Source organism: Pristiophorus japonicus, chromosome 14, assembly GCF_044704955.1.
Source record: "Pristiophorus japonicus isolate sPriJap1 chromosome 14, sPriJap1.hap1, whole genome shotgun sequence".
Taxonomy (NCBI): domain Eukaryota; kingdom Metazoa; phylum Chordata; class Chondrichthyes; family Pristiophoridae; genus Pristiophorus; species Pristiophorus japonicus.
The window spans coordinates 32,876,335-32,904,334 of record NC_091990.1 but is presented as its reverse complement, the minus strand read 5'-3'; the positions used below and the strand labels follow the sequence as shown (position 1 = coordinate 32,904,334).

At 40.7% G+C, this 28,000-nt stretch overlaps 1 protein-coding gene across 1 annotated transcript in view; it reads left to right on the top strand.

Annotated features, from left to right (window-relative positions):
- adprs (ADP-ribosylserine hydrolase) overlaps positions 1-21,051 on the top strand; it is a 38,205-nt gene extending 17,154 nt beyond the window's left edge. The window contains exons 3-6 of the mRNA XM_070899104.1: positions 2,294-2,501; positions 10,624-10,808; positions 16,864-16,958; positions 17,960-21,051. Of these exons, the coding sequence (XP_070755205.1) occupies positions 2,294-2,501; positions 10,624-10,808; positions 16,864-16,958; positions 17,960-18,273 (802 nt within the window). The 3' untranslated portion in view covers positions 18,274-21,051. The remainder of the gene's footprint in view (positions 1-2,293; positions 2,502-10,623; positions 10,809-16,863; positions 16,959-17,959) is intronic.
- Positions 21,052-28,000: the final 6,949 nt, after the last annotated feature.

The window sequence follows — 28,000 nt, the reverse complement described above, 5'->3', positions numbered from 1 at the left end:
GGAGGGGAGTTGAATCCTCAAGTGGTTCAGAGCGAGATGAATGAAATTATCGTGGACGAAAGTAAACTTTTAGATCAGTTAGTTAGTCTAGAGGAAGATATGGCACCAGGGCCCAGCAGGATACATCCTAGGATTCTGAGGGAGATGAGGGAGGAAATTGTATTTCGGGCCTGTGCGTGTGGATGTGTGCCAGAGGGCTGAAGTGTGGTCGATGTAGCACACATTTTCGAAAAGGGAGACCGAGTTAATCTGGGTAATTACCAGCCAGTTAGTTTTTAACATCAGTGATGGGCAGGATTTTAGAGTATCTATTTAAGGATGAAATTAGCATACATCTAGATAGATGAAGAAATAGTTAAGAGTCAAAAGGGATAATCCTGCTTGGAAAACCTCACAGAAATATTTTGAGGAAGTAATAGATGTTTTAAATAGGGGACATGCAGTGAATGTATTGTACATGGACTTTAAGAAAGCCTTTTTATAAGGTATGACCCAATAGATTATGAGAGAAGGTTAAGGGGTATGGAATTGGGTGGGATTAAAAATGGGTTAGAAAGGAGAAAACAGAGTAAGAGTTACCGGTAAATTCAATTTTTCAGAATGGTTGGAAATTGATAGTGGTGTCCTTCGGGGTTCAGTTCTGGGGCCACCTCTGGACTGTGTATATCCATGATTTGGATGGAGGCCTAGAGGGAGGGATGTCAAAATTGATAGCAATATAGGAGGTTTAGCTAATTCTTTAGAAGAAGATCAAAGGAAACTGCAGAGGATTATTGATGAGATAGAGGAATGGACTAAAATAGAATTTGGCGTTAGTAAATGTGAGTGGATATATTTTGGTTAAGAAAAATAACAGCAGCAGTTATGCTCTGAATTGAATTAGGCTTGGTATTGTGGAAGAGCAGATTAAAATTCAGGTTGATGACTGTTTTTAAAAAAAAATATATATATACAAATGGAAATCTAGATTTTATCACTAGATATAGAATATAAAAGCCAGGAGGCAATGAATGATAAGCTTGTATAAAACCTTAAGATGTCAGAGTGCAGTGTGCAATATTGGGCTCCACACTATAGGAAGGATACCGAGGCGTTAGATAGTACAGTGCAGATTCACTTGATTATAGGTTATATAAATATGAAGACAGATTTGAAAAATTGGGGCTTTTTTGGTTAGAATATGCTGATTATAGGATGATATGATAAAAGTGTTTGAAGTTATGAAAAAATGGGATAGGGTAGATAGAAGCACACTGTTTCCAATACTTGAGAGATAATAACTTTTATTTATATAATGCTTTTAATGTAATAAAACATCCCAAGGCGCTTCACAACAATTTTACCACACGTTAAATATTGACCATTGAGGGAAAGAGAGAAAAAGCGTGAGGAAGAAGTATAAAAAGAGGTTAAAGGCTCGGGTCAGAAGCGGCAGCCAAAGTGCGCATGCAGTTAGACACGGGAAAAAAACTAAAAAACTATTGCTCTGCTCAGCTCTAGAACAATACAAGATTAAATGCAAGAGATTTGGAAGATAGAGCAAGATAAATTTATTTACATAAGGATGCTGTGGAAATCATTTTTCAGAGTTAGTAGTTGAGGCAAAAACTGACTCTTCAAGATTAGATTAGGTGGATGGATGAAGGTATTTTGGAACAAGGCAGGTAAATATTCAAACTATTTCCTCAGGTAAATGCCGACTTGGCTGTTTCTTCCTGTTTCTGTGTTCTAATAGTTGCTCAGAAGCCAGGAATGACTTCAGAGTAGCTGCATGTGTGTAACTCTGGCACATGTACAGTTAGTATGGAGATCACATACTAATTTGTCATTATGGCTACAAACCTCCCCAGTGGTGGGGTATATTCCACATAAGTCAGCAAATAACAAAAGTGACTTTCTGGTCTGTGTGGATGGATTAACCGTTCAGTCTCATTGTGGTTCAATCCCGTACCTGGGGCAAACTACCCCAAGAAAAGTTGGTTTCTACTGACAAATTAGTTAAAATCCACCTTTGGCATTCCTACTGTCCGAGGTAACCTTATTAGATAAATGACACTTTCGGACTACAACGTTAGAGGGAGCATTACTGTTCATTTGGGTACAGGGTAAGATGATCTGGTGATGAAACTGAGAAAAGTGTTCCATTCCCAGGGCTGATATCCCTCTGCTGGATGAGATGGAAAAAAAGCTCCTGTTTTGTTTCTGCTGAGTGTAATAATTTTAGTAATCTGTGTCTGACTCTCTAAGTTTTCGGAACGAACAAAAATGGTATGATTTTTTTTTAATTTCTTAGGTTTGCTGAGGAATACAAAGAACATCCGAACCGTGGGTATGGAAGTGGTGTCATTCGTGTATTTAAGAAACTTCTAAACCCAAACTGTACTGATGTGTTTAAACCAGCAAGGGAACAGTTTAAGGGAAAGGGCTCCTATGGAAATGGAGGTGCCATGAGAATCGCCCCTATTGCACTGGCGTATCCAGATATTCAGGATGTTAAAAAGGTCAGATTATGGAGATTGTGTAATTTACTCTTGTGCAAGGAATATGGTTTTATTATTGTTTTTGCTTTCTTTCTCCTCTTCTGTTCCTTCTGTCCATCCTCCTTGGGCAGAATAATTAATCGTAGAAACTTTTTTATGATCATTGTTCCTCTATCGCCAATGGACACACTTCCCCAACCCCTCAGAAAACGAAGCCGTGTGTGCTTACTTTAGCACTATGCTTTTGTCTTAGCTTACCATTGACTAGATTAGAAGTTTACCAATCAACCCATAATATGTAATGGGAATGAGAAAATTATGGAAGTTATGCAAGAAAGGAATGAAGCTCCTTTGGCTGGCCTTTATAATTCATCTTGTACTAATTGTACATTTATGTTTTTGTTCACCTGCCAGAGTTGATCTATACTAGTGGATCTCCTGGGGCATTGCTTATGGTAAGTTAGATGGCACTCTCTTTTGAGGACAGGAACATTATTTCATGTGATGCCCAAAGTACTAATGTAAGATGGAGCTTTCAGATCATAAGTCTAATCGCTGTTAAGTAAACACTACCCTAAAACTTGAAAGTGAGAAACCTCTTCAAATCGCCTAATTGCAGATTGGAAGGTATTTTGAACTTTCATGTTCCAAGTCAATGGCTTTATTTACATTGATAGCTGGTTTGCATCTGTAACGAATTGTGACATCTTAATGTGACAGATGTGAGCCAATCAATATTTTAATTATATAATAGCGGATTTTGTGTCATTGCTCATAGTGAGTTAGAAGTTGCGCTGTTCCCATGGGCAGAGGGTGTGGGGAGGTGAAGAACCCCTTCAGTTAAGAGTCCAGAAAGTTTGTAGATCTCCCCACTGCCATTGGTTCCTAAAAAAACAAAATAAAAATAGTGGTTTCTTCAATTAGTTATTGTTTTTGACCAATATAAACCGATAACCTGGAACTACTACAAAAATATAAAATACAACATAAAATATCATGTTTCTACTTTGAAATTGTCACACGTAACATGTTGCAAGAAGTTCTTGTATATAATAATCTAGTTTGTTTTCCGAGAAAATTAACCTAATAAATTTGGCGTTGATGCTGAACCCATCTTTGTTTCATAAAACAAAGAAATCAGTTATTTTATTAAAAAAATGGGGGTTTCCACATCAACATGCCTTAAACACTTCAACACCACTGCTAGGGCATCAGCCAGGCTGGGATAACTGGAAGTTCTCTGCAGAAGAATCATGGAGTCAGACCATGAACCTTTGTCAGACTGTACAAAGCCTACATCTGTCCAATCCTGGAATCTGGCCACCAGTTTGGTGCGCAGCAAGTCAGCTGCAGATTAATAAGTTATAAACCATTCAGAACTGAACAATAAAGGCAGCATATCACCTCCCATGTTTTACCCGCTGAATCTATCTGCACATCTGTAGGCTCCAAACAATGGAAGAAAGATTCATGAGAGTCCAACAGAGCTACCGACACAAGCCAAGGGAAGAAAGACTTGGGTGTCCCAAAGTGTCCTGAGGTCAATGAATTACTTTACATTTTTTCAAAAATACTGTGGTCACTGTTGTAATGTAGGAACCATAATGAGGATCAACCTATCTGGCCATAGATGACCAAGGTAAAAGAATAGAACCCACCCCGGAAAGCTTGCAATGCTGCCTTGTCCCTGGTCCTGCAGTAGGTGGCAGAAATTCGCAGAGGTTTATAGCGCAGGAGTCAACTGAATAGGATTGAAATTCACAACTGGTCAGAAGTGAATGCACAGATTCTTATTAAAAAAAAAATGCGAAAATGGTAATTACTCTTTGCCACCCTTATTAAGCTCCCAATGTTAATGGCTGGAAGAAACTTGTAAGACAGAAAACATGCAAGTCAAAACTTCAAGGGCTGAGTAATGCAAGCTCATTGGCCACATATTGCCTGCAGGCAGTGTCTTGGACATCCATAATACCATCAGATATACAAGTATTGAGCTGCATGTGCTCATCATCATCATCATCATCATCATCATAGGCAGTCCCTCGAATCGAGGATGACTTGCTTCCATGCCAAAAAGTTCACAGGTGGTCAATGAAGGACCTAATATTCCAGGTCCCGAACTAAATCTTGAAGGGTGGAAGATGCCTGTGCGTGGAATTTTTTTTAACGTGTGGTGCCTGTTGCACACCAGCCACCACAGGCTTGACAGAGCGAGGTCTTGGTCCAGTGGCAAGGATTAACCAAGACGACTGGAGACCAGTTCTGCTGCATGGACCCAGTGTGTGCGCACAATGCATGTGCTACACCCACTATATTACACATGCAAATCTTTGTGTTGCACTTAAAAATCATTAGAAAGAGAAAGCTAGCCATTTCCAAACTACAAAGAAACTTCCCCAGAAAGTGTAATTGCCTAATTGACCTGATGATCTTTGAACAATTAATCTAATTGAATTTATGAATTAGATCTGCCTTTAAGCAATATAACTCTTAGCAGTTGAATAATGTGCATTACATGGTATAATACTCCTGTTCTCTGACATGCCATAAACAACTCCCTGGAAGATCTACTAGTTCTTTACTTTAACACTTTTTTTGCTGGATTATCATTGGAGTGGTAATCCTAGAAAAAGATTTTAAAATTAGGGTACGGGTTTGGCAGTGTCTCAACATATAGATCAGGTAAAAGTAACTCCCTTGAGATTAACCCTTGGGTTGCAATTATATTGCCACCTTTCCATGGCAATTTTGGGTGTGCAAATGCGAAAGTGACGGCAGAATATTACCAAGCATGCTAAAGTTAGAAGGTATGAGTACTCTTCCAGACGTTATCTCACTTTGGTTTTGAGTTTGCAAGTATAGTAGTTTTTGCAGCTCCAAGGAGTTATTGGCTCCCTTTTATTTTAGTACTTTCAGTTCATGGGCAGTGGCACTGAAACAATACCTAATGTTGTTCAGATGTCACTTATGAAATAGTACTTGGTAAAATAATGGGACTAAAGGTGGACAAGTCCCCTGGACCTGATGGCTTACATCTGAGAGTATTAGAAACATAGAAACATAGAAAATAGGTGCAGGAGTAGGCCATTCGGCCCTTCTAGCCTGCACCGCCATTCAATGAGTTCATGGCTGAACATGCAACTTCAGTACCCCATTCCTGCTTTCTCGCCATACCCCTTGATCCCCCGAGTAGTAAGGACTTCATCTAACTCCTTTTTGAATATATTTAGTGAATTGGCCTCAACAACTTTCTGTGGTAGAGAATTCCACAGGTTCACCACTCACTGGGTGAAGAAGTTTCTCCTCATCTCGATCCTAAATGGCTTACCCCTTATCCTTAGACTGTGACCCCTGGTTCTAGACTTCCCCAACATTGGGAACATTCTTCCTGCATCTAACCTATCTAAACCCATCAGAATTTTCTAAACGTTTCTATGAGGTCCCCTCACATTCTTCTGAACTCCAGTGAATACAAGCCCAGTTGATCCAGTCTTTCTTGACAGGTCAGTCCCGCCATCCCGGGAATCGGTCTGGTGAACCTTCGCTGCACTCCCTCAATAGCAAGACTGTCCTTCCTTAGGTTAGGAGACCAAAACTGTACACAATACTCCAGGTGTGGCCTCACCAAGGCCCTGTACAACTGTAGCAACACCTCCCGGCCCCTGTACTCAAATCCCCTCGCTATGAAGGCCAACATGCCATTTGCTTTCTTAACCGTCTGCTGTACCTGCATGCCAACCTTCAATGACTGATGTACCATGACACCCAGGTCTCGTTGCACCTCCCCTTTTCCTAATCTGTCACCATTCAGATAATAGTCTGTCTCTCTGTTTTTACCACCAAAGTGGATAACCTCACATTTATCCACATTATACTTCATCTGCCATGCATTTGCCCACTCACCTAACCTATTCAAGTCGCTCTGCAGCCTCATAGCATCCTCCTCGCAGCTCACACTGCCACCCAACTTAGTGTCATCTGCAAATTTGGAGATACTACATTTAATCCCCTTGTCTAAATCATTAATGTACAGTGTAAACAGCTGGGGCCCCAGCACAGAACCTTGCGATACCCCACTAGTCACTGCCTGCCATTCTGAAAAGTACCTATTTACTCCTACTCTTTGCTTCCTGTCTGACAATCAGTTCTCAATCCATGTCAGCACACTACCCCCAATCCCATGTGCTTTAACTTTGCACATTAATCTCTTGTGTGGGACCTTGTCGAAAGTCTTCTGAAAGTCCAAGTATACCACATCAACTGGTTCTCCCTTGTCCACTCTACTGGAAACGTCCTCAAAAAATTCCAGAAGATTTGTCAAGCATGATTTCCTTTTCACAAATCCATGCTGACTTGGACCTATCATGTCACCTCTTTCCAAATGCGCTGCTATGACATCCTTAATAATTGATTCCATCATTTTACCCACTACCGATGTCAGGCTGACCGGTCTATAATTCCCTGTTTTCTCTCTCCCTCCTTTTTTAAAAAATGGGGTTACATTGGCTACCTTCCACTCGATAGGAACTGATCAAGAGTCAATGGAATGTTGGAAAATGACTGTCAATGCATCCGCTATTTCCAAGGCCACCACCTTAAGTACTCTGGGATGCAGTCCATCAGGCCCTGGGGATTTATCAGCCTTCAATCCCATCAATTTCCCCAACACAATTTCCCGACTAATAAGGATTTCCCTCAGTTCCTCCTCCTTACTCGACCCTCTGACCCCTTTTATATCCGGAAGATTGTGTCCTCCTTAGTGAATACCGAACCAAAGTACTTGTTCAATTGGTCTGCCATTTCTTTGTTCCCCGTTATGACTTCCCCTGATTCTGACTGCAGGGGACCTATGTTTGTCTTTACTAATCTTTTTCTCTTTACATATCGAATATTCCGTCTTAATATTCCCTGCAAGCTTCTTCTCGTACTCCATTTTCCCTGCCCTAATCAAACCCTTTGTCCTCCTCTGCTGAGTTCTAAATTTTTCCCAGTCCCCGGGTTCGCTGCTATTTCTGGCCAATTTGTATGCCACTTCCTTGGCTTTAATACTATCCCTGATTTCCCTTGATAGCCACGGTTGAGCCACCTTCCCTTTTTTATTTTTACGCCAGACAGAAATGTACAATTGTTGTAGTTCATCCATGCAGTCTCTAAATGTCTGCCATTGCCCATCCACAGTCAACCCCTTAAGTATCATTCGCCAATCTATCCTAGCCAATTCACGCCTCATACCTTCAAAGTTACCCTTCTTTAAGTTCTGGACCATGGTCTCTGAATTAACTGTTTCATTCTCCATCCTAATGCAGAATTCCACCATATTATGGTCATTCTTCACCAAGGGGCCTCGCACAATGAGATTGCTAATTAATCCTCTCACATTACACAACACCCAGTCTAAGATGGTCTCCCCCCTAGTTGGTTCCTCGACATATTGGTCTAGAAAACCATCCCTTATGCACTCCAGGAAATCCTCCTCCACTGTATTGCTTCCAGTTTGGTTAGCCCAATCTATATGCATATTAAAGTCACCCATGATAACTGCTGCACCTTTATTGCATGCACCCCTAATTTCCTGTTTGATGCCCTCCCCAACATCACTACTACTGTTTGGAGGTCTGTACACAACTCCCACTAACGTTTTTTGCCCTTTGATGTTCTGCAGCTCTACCCATATAGATTCCACATCATCCAAGCTAATGTCCTTCCTAACTATTGCATTAATCTCCTCTTTAACCAGCAATGCTACCTCACCTCCTTTTCCTTTTATTCTATCCTTCCTGAATGTTGAATACCCCTGGATGTTGAGTTCCCAGCCCTGATCATCCTGGAGCCACATCTCTGTAATCCCAATCACATCATATTTGTTAACATCTATTTGCACAGTTAATTCATCCATCTTATTACGGATACTCCTTGCATTAAGACACAAAGCCTTCAGGCTTGTTTTTTTAACACCCTTTGTCCTTTTAGAATTTTGCTGTACAGTGACCCTTTTTGTTCTTTGCCTTGGGTTTCTTCGCCCTCCACTTTTCCTCATCTCCTTTATGTCTTTTGCTTGTCTCCTTTTTGTTTCCCTCTGTCTCCCTGCATTGGTTCCCATCCCCCTGCCGTATTGAGAGAGGTGGCTATATAGATAGTGGATGCATTGGTTGTACTCTACCAAAATTCCCTGGATTCTGGAGCGGTCCCAGCGGATTGGAAAATCACAAATGCAGCGCCCCTATTTTAAAAAAAGGAGGCAGACAAAAAGCAAGAAACTATAGACCAGTTAACCTAACATCTGTTGTTGGGAAAATGCTGGAGTCCATTATTAAAGAAGCAGTAGCTTCATTTAGAAAAACATAATTCAATCAAACAGAGTCAGCATGGTTTTATGAAAGGGAAATCATGTTTGACAAATTTACTGGAGTTCTTTTGAGGATGTAACGAGCAGGGTGGATAAGGGGGAACCAGTGGATGTGGTGTATTTGGATTTCCAGAAGGCATTCGATAAGATGCCACGTAAAAGGTTATTGCACAAGATAAAAGCTCACTGGGTTGGGGGTAATATATTAGCATGGATAGAGGATTGACTAACAGAAAACAGAGAGTTGGGGTAAATGGGTCATTTTCCAATTGGCAAACATTGACTAGTAGGGTGCCGCAGGGCTCGGTGCTGGGTCCTCAACTATTTGCAATCTATATTAATGACTTGGATGAAGGAACCGAGTGTAATGTAGCCAAGTTTGCTGATGATACAAAGATGGATGGGAAAGCAAATTGTGTGGAGGGGGACACAAAATCTGCAAAGAGATATAGACAGGCTATGTGGGCAAAAATTTGGCAGATGGAGTATAATGTGGGAAACTATGAGGTTATCCACTTTGGCAGAAAAAATAGAAAAGCAAATTATAATTTAAATGGAGAAAAATTGCAAAGTGCTGCAGTACAGAGGGACCTGGGGATCCTTGTGCATGAAACACAAAAAGTTAGTATGCAGGTACAGCAAGTAATCAGGAAGGCGAATGGAATGTTGGCCTTTTATTGAAGGGGGATAGAGTATACAGTTTGTGTACAGTTTTGGTCTCTGTATTTAAGGAGGCTGCATTGGAGGCTGTTCAGAGAAGGTTCACTAGGTTGATTCCGGAGATGAGGGGGTTGACTTATGAAGATAGGTTGGGCCTATACTCACTGGAGTTCAGAAGAATGAGAGGTGATCTTATCGAAACATATAAGGTAATGAGGGGGCTCGACAAGGTGGATGCAGAGGGGATATTTCCATTCATAGGGGAAACTAAAACTCGGGGACATAATCTCAGAATAAAGGGCCGGCTGTTTAAAACTGAGATGAGGAAGAATTTCTTCTTTGAAGGTTGTAAATCTATGGTATTCTCTGCCCCAGAGAGCTGTGGAGGCTGGGTCATTGAATATATTTAAGGTGGAGATAGACATATTTTTGAGCGATAAGGAAGTAAAGGGTATTGGGAGCGGGCAGGGACGTGGAGCTGAGTCCATGATCAGATCAGCCATGATCTTATTAAATGGCGGAGTAGGCTCGAGGGGCCAGGTGGCCTACTCCTGCTTCTATTTCTTATGTTCCTTTGTAATTTTGTTACACTAATATTCCTATGTTATTAAATTTAATGCTAAAAATCTAATCGCACTGTCTTGTTTTTTCTTCGCATATTCAGTGTCATTCATTTCATTATTTGAAGTCTACTTTTGAATAATGTACCCTAACCTAAAATAATCTCTTAATGTTTGTGAGAGACTAACTTATTTGTGTCATAGATGTAGCAATGTTTTTCAAGTGCCAAACTTAAAGTGCTATAACACAAGTCTTCATTGGCACCGCCTGCAGTAATGCACTCTGAAAAGTCACCTATGTGGTGTTCGAAAGGTTATGGTAGATGTGGAAGATTATTTTTTTTCATCCTTTTGCTGCTCACTTGAAGAGGTGGTGAAAGTTAAAATGCTGGGAGCAAATACCAGCTTTTAGCTATCGAAAGGGAAGCTTACAACTTTTTTTTTAAACCAGTGGCAAACTGGCTCAAGTCCAGCTCAATCTTTTCATTAAAAATAAAATTCTGAAGATTTAGTCCTCATCAGATATATATGAATCTCCCGATGCTGACTTTGACTTGATTGTTTTGTTATGCGACAGTTTGCAAAGAAAAATGCTGAAGTGACGCATGCTTCCTCACTGGGTTACAACGGAGCAATCCTGCAAGCCCTCGCTGTTCATCATGCTTTGCAGGGGGAGTTGAAGAAGGACAAGTACTTGGATCACCTCATTGGGGAAATGCAGTTGATTGAAAATGATGAAAAATCTCTCTCAGATGCGAAAGAGTAAGTATAGGTCTAGGGTGGCCTCTTGTGGCTAACAGTGTCATTTCTCTGGATAAATTGACATGAAATTCTTGTGGTCTTGTGAACAGACCAGGGTTAACCTTGGAAATAGATCATAGCTGAATAGCATTGAATATTTTAGATCTAAGATACTGTGTTCTGCCACTAAAGGCTGTAAGATCAAGTGGCTGAAATTGGATATTATAATCTAAAGTTAATTTTCAGTGTTCTGTCAACTGACAGATTTAGATCTTCAGAAAGAATCACAAGTGCAGATCTGACCTCTGATAGTATTATTTTTTAGTAAGTGTATTCTCTCTGCTTCTTTCTTCCCATTCCTGTACCTCACTCAAGTGAAGAATTCTTCCATGTATAAGCTCAGACAGTGAATGTTGTCAAGCTATTGGAATTCAGAGGGAAGCATGTGTGTGTGTGTCCCAACAGAATTTACTAATATAATGTTCAGGAGATCTTACTGATTTTTTGCCCTCTATCCCAGAAGAACTTGAGGCCAATTGAAGCAGTCCATCTTGTCACTCTGCCTGAGTTCACCTGACTCTGCATGGACTGGAAATTAAACGTGGGACTGCTAATGTATGTACTCCACTATACTGATGAGGACTTTATAAAGTCAGTGTTATCCCCCCCCTTTTTTTTAAAGTGTTAAAATGGTAGAAAATCAGTAGAGAAAATTTGGACCCCAAAAATTCATGTAAATTCAGAAAATGTCAATAAAAATTGCTAAAACTTAATCAATAGGTTTCAATAAAAATCTAAATGACAACCCACATTTATTTAGACAGTTCACAGGTACTGCTTTTTATGGGTCTTATCAGACCCATTTAATCGATAGATTTTTTTTAAGTTAAAAGTAAATTTGAGAAACTTGTGTTTATTGTTGCTCAAGCCAGTTACATGCCACTTGGGCGTGATATTAAGAATTGTTGGAGATTATGCGTAGGCCAACTGTTGCAATCTTGCGGTCTTGCCACAAGCAGTTAAGTGTTCGGTTCGTCTGTGCATCTTGCAGATACCTAGACCGAGCAGTCACCAGAGCGAATTACTGCAAGTGGTGATTGTGAGGTTATGTTTTCTTCCACTTTTTATTTGTTGAACTAGATCTCACTCATGCTCTTAAGAGATTATAATTAAAGACAGTCACTATGCTGACATTAAGCACTCCAATTGGAATTTCTTCTTGAATTAGAGGAAACATTAGGTCTGGAAATGTGCACAAATTGCATCCGGGACAATAGCATATACATTACGTGCTAGATGTACCATGCTGATAGTACTGATGCGATGCACATGCATCCCTGGACCCGAATTTTGGATCAAAAACAAAGGCTGTGCAATTGGATTTTAAAAAAATAATACCCAAATCAGCTAGGTACTTCTGTGACAACTATGCTCTTTATCCAACAGCAAATGTTAGCCTTTCTCCTAGTTAGGAATGGACCAAGGACAGCAGTGCACTGAATGATTCTGGAGACTTTCAGTGCACTACTGTCCTTAGTCTTTCTCCTAGTTAGGAATGGACCAACCGAACACTTAACTGCTTGTGGCAAGAAATATCTCCACTTTGTCAAAATTCCTCCACTATGCACGTGGATTAAATGCCTGTGGGATATATGCCTGTCTGGTCATACGTAGAACTGGGAAACATACGTAGAACTGGGAAAGTATCAAGTACTCTGGATCCCCTGCTTGGAGACTGGTAAATTTCCTCAAGTTGCATGACATATCCCTGCAGAGGGGAGGATTTGTTAATACTAAAGAGAAGGCACCGCCATTCATCCCCAGTTGTATAGAAGTGAGCAACCATAAGCTTCCATAGTAAATTTGGAGTGGTCCCTGTGCACCCTGGCTGTGGCGCCCTCCCTTGGTCCAGAAGCATGTTGAACTGCTGTACAAAAGATACAATTATGATGTCAATGTAAATGCTACATTATGAATATATACCACCATTATACCAATGTGAAAACAAGAATATAATTTTTGTTGCGAAGAGGCTGTTCTTCAGACACTTTTGAATTGCTGTTGATGCAGTAAATTCAAGTTCAACTGTTGAACTTCCTCTTTCAGTAACTTTTAATTAGTTGTCTGCTGATATAAGTGCTGTTTTGCTCAGATTGAAAAGGCTGTACAGTATTGCTGATTCTCTAGATGATGGAGGGGGTACATTTTAAGGAAAATGTTCTGATCTTTTTGGTAACTTCATAAGCCACAATGTTACCTAATTTAATCTTTTTCATATCTTAATTGCTTTTCCCACTTTTCTGCTGAAACCAACTGAGTTGCTGCTCATCCAGTGTAAAGAAGATTGCGCGTGGCAGACTAGTGCTAAAAGAATGTAACTTTTTTTTTTCTGAACGTATGTTTTGAGGTTGCTTCTTTAGGTTGGTGTCTGCCGCAGAATGGAGTGCTTGATTTTGCTGAGTTTGCTGGATTAAATCTTGTCTGCAGTGCATCTGACTGCTCAGCTTTCTTGCACTCAGTGGATTCAGCCACTATTAATTTTGCTGATTTAGCATTAAATATGTAACCTAGGGATTATCATTCTCTATCTCTATCTCTAGTGTTGTGAATTTTGCTGCAAAATCTGAGGAGGTTTTTACAATCGTGTGATTTCTTTTAAGACCATCTGCTAAGAACTGAGTGAGAATAGTATTGTTTTTCTCCCGATAACTTTTTCATTTGGAAAGTTGCCCAGGCAAACTGAGTGAGTGAAAACTTTTCATATAATCTAGTATTGGGAATGAGTATGGAGAGACAACAAGGAAAAAGAAGTCCTTGAATTCAGCAAGTCTTGCAAAAATATATATTTTTATATTTGGCTGCACGTACAGTTCTTTTCATTGTCTTTGTCATCAAATGCAAATAATGAACATTGTGAAAAATAAATGTTTAAGAAATATTCTAATTCACTTTCCTTTTTTTTGTCCCCAAATTCAAAATCTGTGCGTAACTTCAAGTATTTTCAAAAACGTCACAATTTATAATGAGCCTGCTTTTATTTTTTTCCATTGCATAAGCTGAGAGTCTGAATTTTAAATAAAAGAAATTCTAGTCTGACTTCCTGGAAAATGGAGCAAGCTCATTTTGCTTCTACCCTAAGCATTGCTGTAGTGTCCTCAGCTGCATGATTTTGTGCAAAATTAAGCCCAAAAATCCCCAAATATGCTGAAAGAGAGTTCTTGATTCTGTGTGAGATTAATCCAATTCTGGGTTTTTGACTTGGTCCTTGAGCAATGCATGCAACATTTTAGTTTCAATCAATACCATGGACCATCCTCATCATCAGCGCAAAAGAAAATCGCAGTATGTACTGATGATTCTTGTGCACAAATATTTATTTTGCAGCGAGAAGATCAGTTTCTGTGCACTGCGGTCAGCGTCCCTTCATTTAAAAAAAAACACTGGCATGTTTGAGGGGTACGACGTGAATTTATATCAGTGATTAGTTCCAAAGCGAGCTGTTCTTTCTTGAATATACAGTAATGCTATTTACATCTGCAGGAGGGGGGACACACTCACTGCAGAATACAGTGACGTTAGCAACAATCTCCAACCCTTCCTCTCGAGCAGGGATGGTGTGTGGCCTGGAAGAGGAGAAAATGACTCTTCTCAGGATGCAGAATTCATGTTCATTTTCAATCTTGATTTGTTGAGATTTATTTTGAACAGTTAAAGGTCTTCAGAAATTCTTAAGCAAGATAAAACTTTTAAAGAATTTAAAACAAAACTGTTCAAACTACGAATCGTGAGGAGTCAGCCTTGAAAGAACCAAGCAATGTTTGGAATAGCATGTACTGTTTTCAAAGATTCCAGGGTTGAGGTTCTGAAAGAGCCTTGAAGAAATGGTTTGGTAAAAATTTCTGTTTCATGATTAATTTTCCATGACGTCCTAAAAATGCTTTTAAACAATCAACTATTTTTGCTTAACTTTATTGCTATTGTTGAACATGTGGTGGATGGGGTGGGGGGGGAGAGGGATGAACAGTTTACAGAGAAAGATCCTAAACATTGATCATTGCATGATAAGCAATTTGTTTTGTATTCTAATTCCTTTTTCCAGTAAAATATTTTCCTAGGAACCCCTTCAATGGAAAAAAAAATGTTTTATGATAAAATGTAGTACCAAAAAGCTCAAGGTTGGGTTGTATTGCAATGCTGTTGGGCAGATTCCAGTTTCTTGTACTATTGAGATTGTTTTTCCACCATTTCCCTCCTTCTGAGCTCTTGCTGTGGTGCAAGCATCAGCTCAAGCTGCTTTTGTTGATATCAGATTATTGCAGCCCAACTAATTGAATTAACGAGCGTTATCTCCTAAAAGTGGAGTTTACTGTTTCTGTTGAGGCTGTGCTTTTTTTCAAATTAATTTGTTGATTGGTATTACTAGTCATAAATAAAATGAGTTTGAACAGTTATTGATCCAATTGCTATTGGGTGCGAGCAATTCTGCAATTTTAGGCAGTATAGAAATCATCCACTATTTGATACTGAAGTTGTAATTTCACATGGAGAAGCAAGTGTAAGAAATGAAACTGTCCTACAGGTTAACCCTCTCTTATCCGGCACCCTTGGGACCTGGCCTGTCCCGAATGAGGGATTTTGCTGGATGAGGAGAGGTCATGTGTTTGGGTGGACTGCGCCTTTAAGTGCTGTTGCTGGGGTAAGTGTGTGTGTGTGCGCTGATTGGCTGGATCGTCAGTCCGTCGGCTGCGAAGAGCCGGCCCAACCTACCCTGCTGTTGGGAGGCGCGGCTGACCAAAGGACTGGGACTGCAGGGTGACTAGGAGGAGGCAGCCGATCAAGGAGAAAGATTATATTGATGAGTAGGATTTTGATGGGTCGTGTTCTGCACATGTACTCCCAGGTCTAATAAATCATATGCAGATACCACGTGAAACCACTCTACATTGTTGCAACCTATCTCCAAAAAGCACCTCACATTATACTAGTACAAGTTGAACCTCTCTTATCCGGCACCACACCTCCTCCGGAACCATTCCCGGATAAATGAGAATCCGACCTACTGAGCCTCTGAGCCTATGACCTATTTGGAGAGTTTTGTGCAATGCAACTTGTTTGTCTTTTATTGTCAATATTCCATGTCATGTGGATCAGTGGCTATTGGCAGCTACTAGGGCTGATGGGTTAGCTTTCGAAAAGCAACGAACGTCGGCTGGGGGAGGGATGCGCTTACAATGGGGCAAGGGATTTCGGCTGGCACTTGGTGGCTTTTTGGGAGATTTATCCTTTGTCACTTCTGAAATCAAAATGGATTGAGTTACAATTTGCGAAGTCAGTCAGAACTTGGGCCGGGCGGTTCCTATTACACACTCCACAGAAAATTCAGGGTGTGTCTTATCCTCCAAAGAAGACTAATCAGCAATAGTAAAATTGGAGAGCTAATCCAAGACAAGGCAGCCATTTTGGCAGTACAAATAGACGCATCTTTTTTTTAAAGCATTTTGCTTAAAGCAGTACTGTTCAGCTGAATTACCATAAAGAGTGATATCTGCATGGCTGCTGGGGCCTCTTGTCCCCTTGCTACTGTGTGTTTTAAATTGTTTTATAATTTGCAGTGCACCTTTCTTCCTTTGCTTTGACATTAAAGGTGTGTTCCAGTATAGTGCTGAATAGGGAGTATTGGTCACAAGCAGGATGCCCCCCTTTCATGATATTAATATTGGGGAGTTTTACAAACAATCACTGATTCCATTTAGCTGGAATTTTAAGGTATGAAGTTGTAACAATGAAGAGACAACCGAGAGGTTTCATAATGTAGGATAGTAATCATTCACATTTTTTTTAAATTAAAAAAAAAAATGGTCCCCTTTATAATGGGCTGGCTTTGGTGTATTTAACTCTTTTTTTATTTCTTCACTTACTCGAGGCATCTTCTGTGGAGAATCTAAATATTTGTGAAGGGTACAAAGTACAGTGCAGCACTTGTACACAATAGTCACGCTGGACAAATTCCAACTGAGCAATTGACTCTTCCATACTTGGATTCCTCAATAATTGCTTTATTCTCTTCCTTTTTCAGCTTTCATGAGTTTCCCTACTGCAATAGACTGAAGAAAATGAAAGCATTTTTATCCCGAACGGATGTTGCAAAGGAAGAGGTGGTTAATGAATTGGGTAAGTGTTGCTGCTTCGATTTCCTAGAAACTGTGATGTACTAAGCCCTAGTTTTATTTCTTTTTAACAGTGTATTAACTTTAGTAGAATTGAGGGAGAGGAAAGAGAATTGTGCCAGCTGGAAGGAAAATAATTAGTTGCAGGAGGTCAAGATAGCAGCTGTTTCCTGCCAATCTCCATTTTCTGCATTTAACAGCAATGTTTTAACGCCCTATTTGACTGTTTTACCTATTTCTTAATGTCTCATTTTATTGTAGATTTTTATATTCTGTTAGACGCATTTATTTTTAAAAAATAAATATCATGACATAGTTTGCAATCAATCCAGTTCATTCCTGGCAACAGCATGTTTGAGGTTTACAAAATCCTTATCTGAACAGCAACAGTTGCTCTAGTCTAAAGTAATTATATTGGTTTATGATTATCGGAAAGAGCAAAGAATATTACAATATTCTGATATTCAGTTTCAGAGCCAGAAATATTCATGCAAGTACAAACCATACAATAAATATATCACTCCTCTTCATAAGGCTATTATTTACAATGTATTTTCTTTTATATGAGGCTAATTGACCCTGGTTGCCACCTTTTTCCACATTGTAATGTGTGCTGGGACATTCACTTTGCTCCCAAGGGTCGTGCTCTAACAAGAATAGTGTTTAGACAAAAATGTCACTTTAATCTTTAAGCTGTGGCATAAAGTTCTTCGTTTTCTGTCTAATTCTGTTGGCATCTTCAAAATGAATTGGCATAAATAAATGTAAGAATGTTGCTGTCCATACACAATGATATTCATCCTCATGCCATATGAGGTCATTTTTTGCCTTGCCTGAAAGCACAGGCACATAACCAAGTATTTCAGCACAGTCTGTTTGTGCACTAGATTTCAAGGCACTGCTCCACTTGGGTATACTCTGTACAGTGCTTTGTGTTTGTAGTCTTAAAAATGTCATCTGTATCTTCTGAGCTCGTAAAGGTTGTATGATTTTTCTTTTCTTTAGGGAATGGAATTGCAGCATTTGAATCTGTGCCAACTGCAATTTATTCCTTCCTGAGGTGCATCGATCCTGATCCAGAAATTCCAGAAAAGTACAATGGGCTCGAAAGGACAATAATCTACAGCATTTCACTGGGTGGAGACACTGATACCATTGCCACCATGGCAGGAGCAATTGCTGGGGCTTATTATGGAAAAGATCAAGTACAACAGTCTTGGCAGAAGAGCTGTGAAGCTTATAAAGATGCAGATTATTTTGGGGAGAAACTCTGTGAACTGTACTCCAATCACCTAGCCTCCTCTCTAAAAACAGCATAAAATAAACTGATCCGAAATGTTGTCAGTGATAATATAAATAATGAAATCTCATGAAAAATATGGTGGTCATGACAAAACGGGTCATTTCTGAATCCAGTCTAAACTTACTTTTCTCCTTTTCTGTTCTTATTTCATTTGAATAATCAAAATTCTTTGACAGTTTCAAATTATCAATTTTATTTCTAACTTAAAATCATTTAACAAATGAGCTGATTCAAAGAAGCCTCAATTGTAATTGTTTAATGTCCTACTGGATTCAACCACAAACACTAGTAAGGCGTTATATGAATAGTACAGTTTTTTTTCTTATTTAAATGGAGTTTGTTATACTGCTTTGCCAAATTAAGGATGTGCTGGAATATTGGTGGCTTGACTTTATTTGGTCTTTCGTCATGCAGCTGTTGCATTTGCCAGGATAGCACATTTGTGAATCCATCATTGCTTAAGTGTTCTGTTTAAAGTCCTTGTCATCAGTTTTGTTGCTTAACAAAGGCAATGATGGGCCCCCCACTGCTGAGACTGGACATTGTATTACCTTGCCCAAATGTTGCCGGTTGTTTTTCAGTTTTATGTCACTATTCTGGGGCTAGGGGTTACCTGAACACTTCCAAGATGGGGGATGCATTTGCTTCCAGCTGAATTAGCTGACGTGAGGTAATTCCCAAGGCCAGCATTTTGTAGCATTGCTTCACACCACCCATACCACATGGCATGACAACGGGTTTTCTTTTCAACCAACAGGGTAAATTTGGAGCTTGCTATTTTTTTGTTAATACATCTGCAGTCTGAAAAATTGTATTACTAAATCCGATGAGAAGTATTGCGGTATGGATTTGGTGCTTGGCCATTTCTGTGAAGGTTTTTAAAAAAAAAAATTGACCATCCTCGTAAGCAGTGGTATTGTCTTTGGAGTGGAAGGTTGTAGCTTAAAGGCCCATGTTGCTTGAGCTCATATCTAATATGTATATCCTAATGCAGTGTTATGAGGTGTAGGGTTATTGGAGGCTCCATCTAAGATCTCGTTGAAGTTCTGTCTGGTTGCCTGGAGTGGAGGACAACTGTAGTGTAATTGGTAATCTTTTTCTGGCTCTCATCTAAACAAAATTCACAAATATCCCACAATACAGATCAGGTTTAACATCACCAGAGACTTAATTTTTATCATTTAGGTGACTTTTTATACAAATTGCCAGAGAATCCGTTTCACAGCCCAGAGAAGGCCTTTCTTGCCTTTTCTGGCTCTCCAGAGCTGTCCATTTTACCATACCTTTTAAACGATTTTCTCTCTTTTCTCAGTTTCCTTTTTAAAACCATTATAGATTCTGCTTTGATTGCTGTTTCTGGTGGGGCATTCATGTCCTAAACCTTCTGCATGAAAAAACAATTCTCCTGACCGCTCCCTTTTGTTCTGATTAATCTTACTGACACTCGCCAACCAGCAGAAATATTTTTCCCTGATTTATCATATTAAAAACCCGAAAGACATGTTCCAAATTATATCAGATCATCTCTTCACTTTCTCTGTCCTGGTGAAAATAATCCCAGTTTCTTTTGACTTGCCTTGTAACTAAAGCCGCTCATCCTTGTCATCATCTTAGTAAATGGCTTTTATACTGTCACCACAAAATAGCATACCCAAAGCTGAACAAAATATTTAACTGCAGCCTAACCAAGATTTGTACAGATTTAGCATTACCGCTTTGCTTTTGCACTCTTTAAACACCTTTTTTATAAACCCTAGGATCTCGTATGTTCTTAATATCTTTATCAGCTTGGCCTCAATTCTAAAGTGTTTGGTCATCACTGGCTTTACCTTGCGTATTAAAATATTTCAGCTATTTATTGTCATTAGGTGAATATAAATATAGAATATAATTTAGATCATTGAGCCTATTTCCCATTATATAACAAATATAATGAAATTATTCACACTAATAGAACAAAATAAACTTATTTATTAAAAGAATGGGAGGTAGTATTGTGATTTCCCAATATTCAATATCTGTATAGGTATGCTTTAGACTAATGAGCTCATGATTGTAAGCATTAATTTTTGTCCATTGAACTGAACTTGAACACAAAATCTCGGCTGACACTCCAGTGCAGTATTGAGGGAATGCTACACTATTGGAGGTGCTGTCTTTCAGATGAGACATTAAACCGAGGCCCCGTCTACCCTCTCGGATGGACGGAAAAGATCCCATTGCACTATTTGAAGAGTTCTTTCTGGTGACCTGGCCTATTAGTTATCTCCCAACCAGCACCACTAAAACAGATAATCTGGTCATTATCTCATTGGTGTTTGTGGGATCTTGCCGTGTATAATTTGGCGGCCACGTTTCCTTCATTACAACAGTGACTATGCTTCAAAAGTACTTCATTGGCTGTAAAGTGCTTTGGGACATCCTGGGGTCATGAAAGGCGCTATAGAATGCAAATTTTTTTTCTTGATTGTAAATACTTCAAAAGAAAGTTTGATGCTTGCCCGAAGCTGGCTTGATGGTCTTAAATTGTTTCTGTGTAAAGTTAAGAATAGTAGGGTATGCCATTGTCTACCTTAGTGTTAAATTCTAGAGAGGAATAGAAATGTAACAATTGTAGGAAAGCACATCTCTAGTCGACTAACTGGAAAACCAGGAAATGCATTTCATATTAACAATGCATTAATAATGTATATGAAGATCATTTGTATTTACTAGTGTCTAGAAGATATATTTCATGGTAAATGTATATAATTAGCCCCATGCCAGGAGAATGTTGGTTTATCTTTGAAGTCTTTCGAGCTAATAAAAGTGTTTTTTTAAATGTGCTCCTCCCATGTATTGTAAGAGTTGCCGTTCAAACCAAAATTTAGTATTCATGAGCTTTACTCTTCCACCACGCCCAGCTTTGACTGAATGAAGCACTGATACAAAGTTACCTATAATTACTTAGTGCCCGCTGCCCACTGACACTTGGATTTTTGACGATACAAGAGTTTTTTTTAAAGGAGATTTGAGAATTTTCAAAAAGAATAAGCAGTTGAACAAAAATGAGCCCAGATAAAATTAAGTGCTTTGAATAAAGTATTGTTCTTCACAGACTCAGCCTTAATATCAGCTAAAACTGTAACCAAAGCTAATAGAGTAACAAGATGTATGATTTATTTAAACTTGCCTTTACTCGTCTAATAAATATGCAGTTGACTTAACTGGAAAGTCTTAGAAGAGGAGCTGGATACTGTCGTCCTCCATTCTGGCATTCTCTCTTCCCTGCCCCCCCACCACTGTCCAAGGTTATATGGTTTTAAGGAAATCATGTGCTGAAGCTTTCCCCTAAAATGTATGTCATGACTTAATTGTATGACCCACATTTCTATGTTTATACAAGACTCCTGAACTTGTGCAATAGCTCCAGTTTTTTCAGCAGCTTCCAAGAAGCTCTCTGCTTCTAGCAATGTAATTTCCTGTAGTTTCAGCATTTTTAAAGAAACAATAGTTTGTGACTTACTGATTTTTAGTGCCTTAGCTGTTCTAATGTTTAATTATTGTTTTTTTGTGCCAAAAGAAATTGAGAACTGCCCCATTTTGAATGTCCAAATGCTAAACCAATTCTTAAGCAGAAAATGTTCAAGTATGTCCCCCCCCCACACCTTCTCATCATTCATGCAGTGTGCTGCAGAGTTGATTAATAGCCACAAGATGCTCATGTTCCTATAGGTATTTGTGCGATTGAAAGTTTATCGAGCTCCATTTCTGGGGGATGTGTTTGGGTTGTCTTGGGCTTCCAGCAAGTTCAGATGTTCAGTGAACAATGTTTGTGCGAATGTCCCATCATTATGTACCAATAGCTAAGCTACTGGTCAGAGTTTCCAGCAATTGATTTTTGGAGTCGATTATGATCTCACACAGAACCTTGTATTTCTGGGGGCAGAGTTTTGCACAGTCTGGAAGAGTGTTTTCTTTCCCTTGGACACATTCACAGTTCTCAGTGATTTCATATATTTAATATCTCCCATGATACAGGGATAGTGTATCATGCTGCAGACTTATTCATGGCTACATGGACTGATGGTAGTAATTATGTATTTTTTTTTTCAAATGTCTGGATGTTCATGACTGCCCTTCGGTTAAATCTACTCCGCCAGTTCCCCAACAAGTTCCCCTTGACTAATCTGGTTCAACTAGATGGGAGGGCTGATTTCCACTCATCTTGTAGGGCATTCATTATTTTAATGATTGGTGTTTTTCATACAACTCAATCCTTCCCATTCTATTGGGAGGGGGGAACTTAAAACAATCAACATCACTAAAGGGAAAAAGTACTAGGCAAATTAATGGGACTAAAGGTGGACAAGTCTCCTGGATCTGCTGGCCTGCATCCTAGGGTCTTAAAAGAAGTAGCTGCAGAGATAGTGGTTAGAAACATAGAAAATAGGTGCAGGAGCAGGCCATTCAGCCCTTCTAGCCTGCACCGCCATTCAATGAGTTCATGGCTGAACATGAAACTTCAGTACCCACTTCCTGCTTTCACGCCATACCCCTTGATCCCCCAAGTAGTAAGGACTTCATCTAACTCCCTTTTGAATATATTTAGTGAATTGGCCTCAACTACTTTCTGTGGTAGAGAATTCCACAGGTTCACCACTCTCTGGGTGAAGAAGTTTCTCCTTATCTCGGTCCTAAATGGCTTACCCCTTATCCTTAGACTGTGACCCCTGGTTCTGGACTTCCCCAACATTGGGAACATTCTTCCTGCATCCAACCTGTCCAAACCCGTCAGAATTTTAAACGTTTCTATGAGGTCCCCTCTCACTCTTCTGAACTCCAGTGAATACAAGCCCAGTTGGTCAAGTCTTTCTTGATAGGTCAGTCCCACCATCCCGGGAATCAGTCTGGTGAATCTTCGCTGCACTCCCTCAATAGCAAGAATGTCCTTCCTCAAGTTAGGAGACCAAAACTGTACACAATACTCCAGGTGTGGCCTCACCAAGGCCCTGTACAACTGTAGCAACACCTCCCTGCCCCTGTACTCAAATCCCCTCGCTATGAAGGCCAACATGCCATTTGCTTTCTTAACCGCCTGCTGTACCTGCATGCCAACCTTCAATGACTGATGTACCATGACACCCAGGTCTCGTTGCACCTTCCCTTTTCCTAATCTGTCACCATTCAGATAATAGTCTGTCTCTCTGTTTTTACCACCAAAGTTGATAACCTCACATTTATCCACATTATACTTCATCTGCCACGCATTTGCCCACTCACCTAACCTATCCAAGTCACTCTGTAGCCTCATAGCATCCTCCTCGCAGCTCACACTGCCACCCAACTTAGTGTCATCCGCAAATTTGGAGATACTACATTTAATCCCCTCGTCTAAATCATTAATGTACAATGTAAACAGCTGGGGCCCCAGCACAGAACCCTGCGGTACCCCACTAGTCACTGCCTGCCATTCCGAAAAGTACCCATTTACTCCTACTCTTTGCTTCCTGTCTGACAACCAGTTCTCAATCCACGTCAGCACACTACCCCCAATCCCATGTGCTTTAACTTTGCACATTAATCTCCTGTGTGGGACCTTGTCGAAAGCCTTCTGAAAGTCCAAATATACCACATCAACTGGTACTCCTTTGTCCACTTTATTGGAAACATCCTCAAAAAATTCCAGAAGATTTGTCAAGCATGATCTCCCTTTCACAAATCCATGCTGACTTGGACCTATCATGTCACCATTTTCCAAATGCGCTGCTATGACATCCTTAATAATTGATTCCATCATTTTACCCACTACTGAGGTCAGGCTGACCGGTCTATAATTCCCTGCTTTCTCTCTCCCTCCTTTTTTAAAAAGTGGGGTTACATTGGCTACCCTCCACTCCATAGGAACTGATCCAGAGTCAATGGAATGTTGGAAAATGACTGTCAATGCATCCGCTATTTCCAAGGCCACCTCCTTAAGTACTCTGGGATGCAGTCCATCAGGCCCTGGGGATTTATCGGCCTTCAATCCCATCAATTTCCCCAACACAATTTCCCGACTAATAAAGATTTCCCTCAGTTCCTCCTCCTTAATAGACCCTCTGACCACTTTTATATCCGGAAGGTTGTTTGTGTCCTCCTTAGTGAATACCGAACCAAAGTACTTGTTCAATTGGTCTGCCATTTCTTTGTTCCCCGTTATGACTTCCCCTGATTCTGACTGCAGGGGACCTACGTTTGTCTTTACTAACCTTTTTCTCTTTACATACCTATAGAAACTTTTGCAATCCGCCTTAATGTTCCCTGCAAGCTTCTTCTCGTACTCCATTTTCCCTGCCCTAATCAAACCCTTTGTACTCCTCTGCTGAGTTCTAAATTTCTCCCAGTCCCCAGGTTCGCTGCTATTTCTGGCCAATTTGTATGCCATTTCCTTGGCTTTAATACTATCGCTGATTTCCCTAGATAGCCACGGTTGAGCCACCTTCCCTTTTTTATTTTTACGCCAGACAGGAATGTACAATTGTTGTAATTCATCCATGCGGTCTGTAAATGTCTGCCATTGCCCATCCACAGTCAACCCCTTAAGTATCATTAGCCAATCTATCTTAGCCAATTCATGCCTCATACCTTCAAAGTTACCCTTCTTTAAGTTCTGGACCATGGTCTCTGAATTAACTGTTTCATTCTCCATCCTAATGCAGAATTCCACCATATTATGGTCACTCTTCCCCAAGGGGCCTCGCACAATGAGATTGCTAATTAATCCTCTCTCATTACACAACACCCAGTCTAAGATGGCCTCCCCCCTAGTTGGTTCCTCGACATATTGGTCTAGAAAACCATCCCTTATGCATTCCAGGAAATCCTCCTCCACCGTATTGCTTCCAGTTTGGCTAGCCCAATCTATGTGCATATTAAAGTCACCCATTATAACTGCTGCACCTTTATTGCATGCACTCCTAATTTCCTGTTTGATGCCCTCCCCAACATCACTACTACTGTTTGGAGGTCTGTACACAACTCCCACTAACGATTTTTGCCCTTTAGTGTTCTGCAGCTCTACCCATATAGATTCCACATTGGTTGTAATCTACCAAAATTCCCTGGATTCTGGAGAGGTCCCAGCGAATTGAAAACCACAAATGTAATGCCCCTATTTAAGGTAGGAGGACCGAAAGCTGGAAACTATAGACCAGTTAGCCTAACATCTCATTGGGAAAATGCTGGAGTCCATTATTAAGGAAGTAGTAGCAGGACATTTAGAAAATCATAATGCAGTCAAACAGAGTCAACATGAAAGGGAAAACCATGTTTGACAAATTTGCTGGATTTGAGGATGTAACAAGCAGGGTGGCTAAAAGGGAATTAGTAGATGTGGTGTATTTGGATTTCCAGAAGGCATTCGAGAAGGTACAACATAAAAGGTTACTGCACAAGATAAGAGCTCACGGGGTTGGGGGTAATATATTAGCATGGACAAAGGATTGGCTAACTAACAGAAAACAGAGTCGGGATAAATGGATCATTTGCAGGTTGGAACAGGGATGCCACAGGTATCAGTGCTGGGGCCTCAACTATTTTTACAATCTATATCAATGATTTGGATGAAGGGACCGAGTGTAATGTAGCCAAATTTGCTGCTGATACTTTCTCACCTATCTTTGTAAGTTGTGAGGAGGATACAAATAATCTACAAAGGATATAGATAAACTGAGTGGGAAAAAATTTGGCAGATGGATTATAATGTGGGAAAATGTGAGGTTATCCACTTTAGTAGGAAAAATTTAAAAAAAGAAGTTATTATTTAAATGAGTGATTCTTCATCTTCATAGGTAGCCCCTTGGAGTCAAGGATGACTTGCTTCCACAATAATGAGTTCTCAGGTGACTGAGTCCAATGTGGGACCTACTGTATCCAGGTGGGGCAGATGGTGAATGAAGGGATGGGTGGGTGGGGTGCTTGGGTTGTTGTGTGCTCCTTCCACTGTTTACACTTAGCTTCCACTTGCTCCTGGCGAAGAGACTCTGTTCGGCGCCTTCCCGGGTGCTTCTCAACTTTGAGCAATCTTGGGCCAGGGATTCCCAGGTGTCGGTGGGAATGTTGCACTTTTTCAAGGAGGCTTTGAGAGTGTCCTTGAAGTGTTTCTTCTGCCCACCTGGGACTTGCTTGCCATGTCAGAGCTCTGAGCAGAGCGCTTGTTTTGGGAGTCCAGTATCGGGCATGTGGACGATGTGGCCCGCCCATCGGAGCTGATCGAGCATGATCTATGCTTCAATGCTGAGGATGTTGTCTTGAGCGAGAATACTGATGTTGGTGTACCTATCCTGCCAATGGCTTTGCAGGATCTTGCGGAGGCAGAGTTAGTGGTACTTCCCCAGTGCTTTGAGGTGCCTGCAGTACATAGATCATGTCTCTGAAGCATTTAGGAGGGCGGGTGTCACCACTGCTCTGTAGACAATGAGCTTGGTGCCAGGTTTGAGGTCCTGGTCTTCAAACACACTCTTCCGAAGGCTGCACTAGCACACTGAAGGCGGTGTTGAACTTCCGTCATCGACGTCTGCCCTTGTTGACAGTAGGCTCCTGAGGTATGGAAAATGGTCCACCTTCTCCAAGGCCTCGTCATGGATCTTGATAATCGGTGGGGGCAGTACTGTGTGGCGGGGGCAGGTTGGTAAAGGATCTTTGTCTTACGGATATTTTGTATAAGGCCCATACTCTCGTACGCTTCTGTGAAGGTGTTGACGATGGTTTTGGAGTTCGACCTCCCAAGTGTGCGCAAACGCAAGCGTCGTCTGCATACTGTAATTCAATGACGGAGGATGGGACGATCTTGGATCTGCACTGGAGGCGACGGGTTGAACAATTTCCCATTTGTTCTGTAGATTAGCTCCACTCCAGCGGGTTGCTTATTGAGGGTGAGAAGGAGCAAGGAAGATTGAGAAAAGTGTTGGTGCGATGAGACAGCCTTGCTTGATCCCGTCCGAATGTGTATTGGGTCTGGTGGATCCGTTGGTCAGGATCACTGCTTGTGTATCATCGTGAAGCAGGCGGAGGATGGTGACAAGCTTTTGAGGGCAGCTGAATTTGAGGAAGACTCGCCATAATCCCTCATGGTTAACAATGTCGAAGGCCTTTTGTGAGGTCAAAGGCGGCCATGCACAGAGGTTGGTGCTGCACCCTGCATTTCTCTTGAATTTGATGCGCGATAAAGATAGTGTCCATTGTGCCCCTAAGTGGGCGGGATGCGCATTGCAACTGTGGGAGGAGCTCTTCAGCCACTGGGAGACGGCGATTGTGGAGGATTCATGTGATGACTTTCCCTGTGGCAGACAACAGGGAAACTCCTCTAATTACCGCAATCGGACTTGCTATCTTTCATGATTACAGCATCTCCGAGATCCCCTGGCATGCTCTCCTCCTTCCAAATATGAGAAATTCGATCATGGATTCATGCCAATAGTGCTTTTCTGCCATGTTTTAGTGCTTCGGCAGGTATTCCATCTACTCCTGTGACCTTGTTGTTGTTCAGTTGTTGGATGGCCTTTTCAACTTTGTGCCAGGCTGGGCTTATGCTGAGGTGGTGGTGGGTAGCATGCTGCGGGATGGAGTCGAGGATGCTCACGTCAAAGACAGTCTCTCGGTTAAGGAGACCTTCGAAGTACTCTTTCCAGCGGGCACTGACTGCCTCTCTGTCCTTGATGAGTACCTCTCCGTTCTTGGCCCTCAGTGCGATAGGACCTTGGGTGCTTGAGCCGTAGGTGGTC